The sequence below is a fragment of the Moschus berezovskii genome, chromosome 9, assembly GCF_049115385.1.
Source record: "Moschus berezovskii isolate FMDL1 chromosome 9, NW_MosBer_1.0, whole genome shotgun sequence".
In the NCBI taxonomy this organism is placed as follows: domain Eukaryota; kingdom Metazoa; phylum Chordata; class Mammalia; order Artiodactyla; family Moschidae; genus Moschus; species Moschus berezovskii.
Window position 1 is genome coordinate 51,894,724 of NC_142468.1, and position 8,428 is coordinate 51,903,151.

An 8,428-nucleotide genomic window follows, 5' to 3' on the forward strand; every position below is an offset into this window, starting at 1 on the left:
AGAATACAAAGTGCTGCTGATGTGCTGAGCCTGCAGCATCCCTTCTGCTGAATCATCATGGTGCTGCTTCAGGTGCACTCCTGTCAAGGATTCAGCATCGTCTATCACGCGCCACAGTTACTGGTGCGCATGTCCTCATCACACACCCAGGCAGGAACCCTCTCTAGCCTCTTCAGGACAACGCACACATCTATAGACCTTTTGTGCCAGACAGTGACTAACAGTGCTTTGGACACAAGAGGCTCCAATAAATGTCTGATGAATAAACGATGATAAGTAAATAAATTCAGGAAAGCAAAAGGGTGAGCTCTGGCTGTAGTTAAAAATAAAAATAACCCTGAGGAATGCAATTAGATAACCTTCCCTGTGAAAATCAAGTTATATTGGTGCATTGGTTATCAGACTCTAAAATATAGAGAATTCACTGGTTTCATGTTCAGCCAATCAGTCTCATACTATTTCCCGATTTCCACCCAAAAAGGATTCCGTGAAAGAGTCCATTTTTCACACCTCATGAAATAAGACTTTATGTCACCTCTGTCAATCTGTGTAGACAGTTCATAATTCTGTCTTCCCACTCAAGGTCTTCTTACTTCCCCCTTTCTTTCCCTCTAAACCCTCCAGCTCTACACATACCTCAGTCCATATGTTTGGTGTTAGTCAATGATGGGGGTTGCAGGAGGAGGGAAACAGGTGATTTCTGTCTCACAGTGAGTTTATTAAATTCACACTACTTTGGCAGATCTACTCACCTGGAGGTAGGCTCCATCCTTTCTGTGGGAAGAGACATATTGCTTATATCATTTTTTGACCAAGCTTGATCTCTTAGAAATGCCTAGAAATGACCTGGGGCAAAATCCTAAGAGTCAGTAGACTTGAAATCCAAAGACAGGTTAGAAAAACTAAAATCACATAGAAGAAAGTGTATAAAATATAATCTTTAATTATTTTTACTTTTTCTCTATAATTTATAATCAATATTGGAAACTGTTTTAGTACCCATGATACCCTCAATTCTGTCTAAATAAGGTGTTTTCCACTTTCAACTGGACAATAGGTTTTATCTTTCCAGAGGTCTAGAAATAAAGAAATTGCAATTCTGGCTTTCTATAGGTCAGACTGTGGTAAGGAAAGGAAACAGAGCAGATATCTACTTCTGGAGGCAACAGAGCTGAACTGCAGTAAAAGGAAAGCTTCCTTCTATAATAAAAAAATTAGAATGTTCACTCACAGACATTCTAATTTTTAACCACATTCTACAGAATTCAATAAACCCCTGTGTTTAGCCCCAGGCTAGTTTGTTGTGAGCCCAGCTAAAGTCTAGATGGTGAAAGCACTGAATAATTATTCCAACTGGAATTTTCAAAGGCTGGAAGAGTTTTCAAATTATGCGATAAAACAGAGTTGTTGTAAATAAACCATTAAGATTGGGAAGGGAAACAATTCAAACATAACTCTACCATCTTATAAGCAGACAAACTAGCAGTAGAGAAATGCCAGAGATAAGAAATTCACAATTTGGGTTATCTCATATATCTGAAAGGTAAAATGGAATAAAGCTCAAAGACATGTCTGAAAAGGCAATTAAAAATTAACCAAGGTGACATTATGGCAATTATTTCTATGCATTGGTTTGGTGTCTAAGGGGAAATGACTGGCTTTGAAATTAATTGTCAAGTTTTAGGAAGACTTTCAAAATAGTCACTATGTGGCGCTTTTATTGTTTGGAGGGTGAAGTGCCCCCAAACTGGGAAATCAGGACCACTGAAAGGCTCTTTAATTTTAAATTGGATAAACTAAGATTATTTTCCATTTCAAAAGGCATCCAGCTTCTGAGAATGTCCTCCTATGCTGTCATACTTCCCAGCTTTATGCACCAATAACTTGACATGATTTTTCTTTAAGCTACTCTAAACACCAGAAATAACTCTTTGCCATCTGACATTCAGGACTGGGTATTATGCAGAGTTTTGGCAAATGTGTCAGATAACTAATTTGATTACTAAAATCCTGGCTGGAAATTGTTTGATTCAGTAACTTTTTAGTAAAGAGAAGTCCTTGACAGGGAAACCTCCAAGGGGTCTCATTTGATAAAAATCCAGTGTAAACATATAATGATTCCACAACTACTGAGATTTAAACCCTTATGACTAATTAGTAAACAATGGACTGTTTCAGAAAACAGCTATTGACTATACAATTCCAATCTTCCTTAAAATGGACATCCATCAATTTGAAGCAAAAATATATTCATCACTTCCCAAAAATGAAATGGAACTAGACTTTGGCTGACTGTCATTATATGCCACTTACTTTCACATACTTGCTCAGTCCTGACAACAACCATCATGTAAGGTAGGTACTACTATTACCTCAGTTTTGACAGATGTAGAAATTGACACTCAGTGAAGAAACTCCCTGAGAGGAGACCCCGTTCATAAGTTGTTTATTATTCCATCTCCAGAATCTGGCACCATACTTGGCGTTATGTGGTGAATAAATGTTAAATGTGCACAGCACTAAGAATTACAAATTTGACCTAGATTTGAACAAGGGCCTATTTTTAACCGAGAGCCTTTCTTTTTTCTAAGTAAGTCAAGGGCTTATAAACTTAATGTGGGCCATACAGTCCTGTTATAACTACCTGACTCTGCCATTGTAGTAACAGCCACAGACAATATGTAAATGAATGGTTGTGGATGTGTTCCAATAAAACTTTATTTACAAAATCAAGCAGAAAGTCTACAGTGTGCTAACCCCAGCAAGCTGTCACTAACTAAAAGATAAAAAATAAACATCAATATTTGTATTCCACTATCCAACTGAGAAAGACTTGAGAGAAAACTGTATATGTTGATATTTGAGATATTTTTGTTTTGGTCATGGATTGATCATCAGGTTAATCATCCTCTAACATGAAAGAGAACTCACTATGCACGCCTGGCTTCTCTCAAGCCAGGCTGCAAGAAAATCAGACCTCACAGAGCTCGTTCCTCAGAAGGCTTTTTACCCTCATACGGAAAAACTATAATTTCTCTTTATAGAGAAATAAAGGACAAAAGCACCTCAGGAAATGATTCCATATGATTCCTGCTTATTTAACAGAAGGCATCAGGCAGAACCCAGAAAAATTATCTGATTCAAATCCTACAATGAAGTTGTTTAGCTTCCCTGGGTTAAATGGAGATGATACAAACATGAGAAAGCTGTCCAATTATGAAAAAGTATATTTTTGAAAACCCGAGGCCTCCTATAAATGAAATTTGATTAACAACTTAGGATCAAGAAGACAATCTTGATTAGAGGTTTAGAAATAACCAAACCTTAAAGAGATAATCCCTGGGATAGAAAAGAACCCTGCCCTAGACCTAAAAAAAAAAAAAAAAAAAAAACCCACAAACTCATAGAAATAGCAAAAATAGTAATTTAAAGTCAGGAAATCAGAGGTCACAAAAAGGAGTTCTTTCTTAAGAGGAGTTGACCAGTTCATATCCTCTCCATGCTTCCAACAGAAGCCACACATAAAAATAAAGATTTAAACTTTTTCTCAAAAAAAAAAAGTATGAGACTGTTAGGAAAAGCAAAGTGTATGGTGAGGCAAGCTCAATCAATTTTTTATAAGTCAAGGCCAAGGTCTTCCTTATCAGTTATTCCTATTTCTTCCTACTCTGTGTCCTTCCAAAGGTTTTGCAGGGATACACATGAAAGTGTTAGGTAAGCCATTAGGCTCCATCACAATGTAACTGACATTACAAATATTATCATTATTGTTATTATTACATCGATCTACTAAACTACTGCCATGCTGATACCCAAAATTTGGCATTCCATCTTTCTAAAAAGACCCTAAACTCCTAGGAGTTTGATGTTTCTTCCAGAGCCCAACCAGTGTAATGAAAAGCACTATTACAGGAAGACAGCCACTTAAAAATTCTTTGAACTGAATTGAAATCGATCCCAGAAAACAGTAGATGTTCAAGAAAAGGTTGCTAAATGAATAAATCAAAGAATAAATAACAGTTGCCCAATGCACATTAGCTCTAATTTTCAGTTTATTGCCTTCTGGTTCTTTTCTCTTCTAGTTCAGTGGGTCAGTTCTCCAAAACCCTCTTCTTCCCTATGTCCTGGCTCTCCACAGCATCAAATCCTGAAGGAAAATAAAACTACTACGAAAACACAGCACTGCTCTTCATGGTAGTGCTCGTTATGGGCATAGACTTTCGTTGAAAAAGTGACCAACAGAGAGCTGGCACAGTGATTGTGTGTGTGTGCAGTGGGGAGTTGGGGGAAGGAGGGACGAGTACAGCCAGAAAAGATGATAGAGACAATAGAGAAGGTAGGGGTGGGATGTAGTCCGAAAATTTCCAAAGATCTGGGAATCTGGAAGAGATCTCCCCTGAAGTCAGGGCAGTCAGCAAAGTGCAAGCCTTGATTTTATCATGTGTATACTCCTACAATATATTCAAATATACAAAAATTTAACAATCAGACTGATAAAGCAGGAACAACTCAGAAAAATCTTTAATCCATAAAGGCACAGCTAAAAACAATCATGCTCACTCCTGTGCAAGCCATTAAGCAATCTTCTCAGGATACAAGGAAAAGAGTGCACATTTTCCTGGCCCCAAAGTGGTCCCTTTGCTACTTCATGTTGGTGGAGTTATCAGTCTTTCTTGACTAACAGTCTGCAGTTTTTTGTTTTTTTTTAACATATTCCTTTAAAAAGAATCAGTTTTAAAACTTGTTGGGGGTCTAGCTTGCTGTATTAGGGAAATAAAATTAGACATATTCCAAAAATGGTACTATTAATCATTAGTCCTAAATGGGTGTTGGAATTTCAGAGAGATAGGCTTATTTTAAAAATTAGACGTAATTGCCTCAGAGTCAATACAAAACCACAAGTTAGCCCTTTCAGCATTCTTGGGGATTGAACTTTAATTTTGGAGCATTTTTCACTGGACAGACAACAGCAGTAACTTTTATTTCTTATGGTCTCATTTACTCCCCTTTTATAAAAAATGTAAAATACTTTTAGAAGAAGAAAGAAATGGTGAAAAATAAACAAAAACAACATCACAAGTGCAAGTTTTCTGAACGCATGGTACTTAAAAATCTCAAAATATAACCATTTACATGTAAGTATGACTCTACTGGTCCCCAGATAACATTTTTAAATCCTATTGTTACATATCCTTCACTAAAATTATTCATTTAACAAGACAAAAATTATTAAGGATCTATCTATATTTATCTGGTACTATTTTCTGACATAAAAACTGTATTTCTTTCCTATGTGTTATTCAACAAGCTCTCTAGCATAATAATATTTTAGTTAGTACCCTTTAAAAATTCCTAATGAATGTGGTGTCACTATTCTAAAGGACCAACTATTGCACCTTGTTCATTCTTCTGCTTAAAATCACTAATATAATTTCCCTCGCTTCTGATAAGTGAATTTTTAAAAATCACTCCATTAATCTTATTTTCCTTTTAAGTAAAAAATCATGGTCCAGTACCCTCCGCTATCAAAAGAGCAGCTTGTGCTCTCCATGTTAAAGATGTTGCTTGCCCATACCACTTGTCTCAGAAAATTCAGAAGTCTCACTAAAGGGCCAAGGAGCAAAGCTGCTGGGAATGTTCACAGATACCTGATTTTACAAGATTTTGTGAAAAGAGCTTGCCTTTAGATTAGTTTTGCTCAATGTTTATGAGGGTTGTTTGTCAAGCCTAAAATAAGGTGCCTCCTCCCCACAAATTAAAGAATCAAGTTACGATCCATTATTTCATTTCTGATTGTTTTTCTTTGTAATAAGTGGGAAAGTGGATACTGGATAAAAGTCTCCCCTGAGCTAAAGGACTCCACATTAAAGGCTTCAATTAGCTATAAATCAGTTGTCTTTCCTACCGGGGCACAACAAGAGAAAAAAGGAAGAGGGGGTGGTCAGAGAAAAAGAGAGCTGGAAAAGCTTCCAAATTAAATTCCTAGATACCTACTGCAAACCTAAAACTCCATTCAGGGGCTGTGAGGAAAATTCAATCCAAAGTAAGACTAAAATCAAACCCTCCCAAATCTGAGGTCCCCTCTCCAGCACAGCTCTTGTATCCCGAAACCTTTTAAAGAGAACCTGAAGAGGTTAGGGACCCTCATAAAACAAAATTCTTATGCTATACGCTTTCCCTGCTTATTCCTAAACCCGCAGAAGTGCCACACATTGGCACCATTGTTATGCAAACAATGCCTAAATGGTTGTAACCATTAACGACCTCTCATTAAGAAGGCTTTCAAAAATTTGTCACACCATCTAAAAAGCTAACAGGTACATTAAATCCATCTAAATTGGCATTCAAAACACGAGCCACCCTGGGTTTTACCTTAAAATTCAGCGGGTAAAATTTCAATATTCTGATGGTTTTTTAAAAATATTTCTCTTTCAATCCTTAAGACAAAACCAAACAATTCGTTCCTGGACAAAATTCAGTTTATCTCGTAATAAGCATGATGGAAAACAACTTTAACCCGGTTGCGTGTGCGCAGTGTGCGTTTAGGTTGAATCGGCGATGTCTGGAGTAGAAATCAACGGAAACGAACAGAAAATCAAGACAACTGTAAAAGGAACTCCAAGAAACATTATTTTAAATTGCATCTATTTCTCTCTCATACCCCAATGGCATAACATAACCTCCCCTGTATGTGTAATCAATACATGTATTCTATGTCCAATTTGTGGAAAGTAAATTCTATTTACATTAAGGCAGCGAACGCATTTCCTTTTTATGTTGTACTGCAACAAAAAATAATTCCTGCTTGGGTAACCCGAGATGTCAGAGTTCGTTATAAAAAGCTTTTTTTTTTTTTTTCCAGTTCAAAAGCGAACCCGTTAATATACGAATTTAAAGACTTCTCAAGTTTTTCAGGAAAACTGCCACTACCTACAAAATTCGAATAAAACGCTGATACTGGATCTACTGTACTCAGAGGCCAGTTTCCCATGAAATCCGCAAAGGCGGCCGCAGCGCCGTGAGCCTGGACGAGCCTACGCGACAGCCGCCGGCCGCGCCCCGCTAGGGCTGCGGGGTACCCGAGACGGTCCCCTGAAGGCGGACGGCCGAGGAGACGCGGCCAGGCTGCTCGGCCAACCCGGCGGGGAGCCCTTCGAGGAGTGGAAGCGGTGCCGACGCCTTCCCCGCAGCAGTCGGGGCCCGGAACACCGGACGAGGCGGCAGCGGCGGACGCGGTTTGGGAAGCAGCCGTTGACGGCGAGTCGCAGCGCCGCGCGGCAGGCTGGCGGAGGCGAGTCCCCGACGCGTCCCTAGACCCCGGCGGGACCTGCGCAGCCCCAGCGCCGAGCCCCGGGTGGCCCTCTGCTGCGCGGGCTCGACGGGCTGGCCCGGAAGACCCCAGCCCCACAGCCCGGCACGCCGCCCTCACCCTCCAGCAGACCACGAAGAGGAAGGAAGGTTCTGGAAAGCCTCCGTGGACGTCCGGCGCCCCGCGGCGCCTTACCTTGGTGTACTTGATCTCGAGGTTGGGTGTGGGCGACGGCAGGAGGTGCAGGGACGCCATGAGGGCGGCGGGGTCGGCCTTCACCTCGCCCGGCATCTCGATCTCACTGGAAGTCATGGGGGCGGGCCGAGGTCTCGCTCGCCCGCGGCGTGGGCAGTGCGGGCTGTGCGCGCGGTCCGAGAGCCGGGGGCGCGCTCGCCTGTATATAGGCAGGTGTCAAGCCGGGGCTCTTCTTATTGGACGTGAGGGCCGAGGCGCGGGGGGCTGGTCCATCCTACCTAGGACGCCCCGGCGCAGCCCCGATTTACATAAAGCCCGCCGCCCAGCGCCGCGCGGCTCGGGCGCTGAGACCCACGGTCAAGTGCGCCCGCCGCGCCCCCGCGCCCGCGGGGACCGGCCCACGCGGCCGCCGCAGAGTCCTCGACGGCGGGAGCGCAGACTGCGCCGCGGCCGCTCGGGGCTCCGCCGCCCGCACTGGCCTCTCTCCGGCCGGGGCAGCGTCGGCGGGAAGCACACCTTGGCCGATGTCGGGCGCCCGTCCCGGCCCTGGCCGGGGCTGGCGAGGGGACCGGAGCGGCCCGGCGCTTACTCGGCCCCGAGAGCGGGACGCGGTGTCGGTGGGAGAAGCCCGGGCCCTGAGGGGTCCGGCCAAGGAAGGGGAAACCGACGCTGCGGCCGGCACAGAGATCCCCTCCCGCCCCGGACCCGCGGAAGCCCGGCTCCCCTTCTCTCCCGGGGACTCGCGGGACTCCCTCCGCTCTCCTTCTTCCGCCAAGCGCGCCGGGCCCTCCGCAGCTACCGGCTGCCCGTGCAACCCACTTCCCAAACGCGGCCCGGGGTGCGCCGTGGCCACAGGGTCGGGGACGGGTAGTGATGAGCGAGTTTCTCGCCCCACTACTCAAAAAGTGCCCCGCGAGCCTGTCG

General features: G+C 43.2%; 1 protein-coding gene across 1 annotated transcript in view; it reads right to left on the reverse strand.

The window, feature by feature from the left end:
- ALDH1A2 (aldehyde dehydrogenase 1 family member A2) overlaps positions 1-7,750 on the reverse strand; it is a 116,076-nt gene extending 108,326 nt beyond the window's left edge. Inside the window, exon 1 of the mRNA XM_055436113.2 lies at positions 7,505-7,750. Coding sequence (XP_055292088.1) covers positions 7,505-7,621 — 117 coding nt within the window. The 5' untranslated portion in view covers positions 7,622-7,750. The remainder of the gene's footprint in view (positions 1-7,504) is intronic.
- Positions 7,751-8,428: the final 678 nt, after the last annotated feature.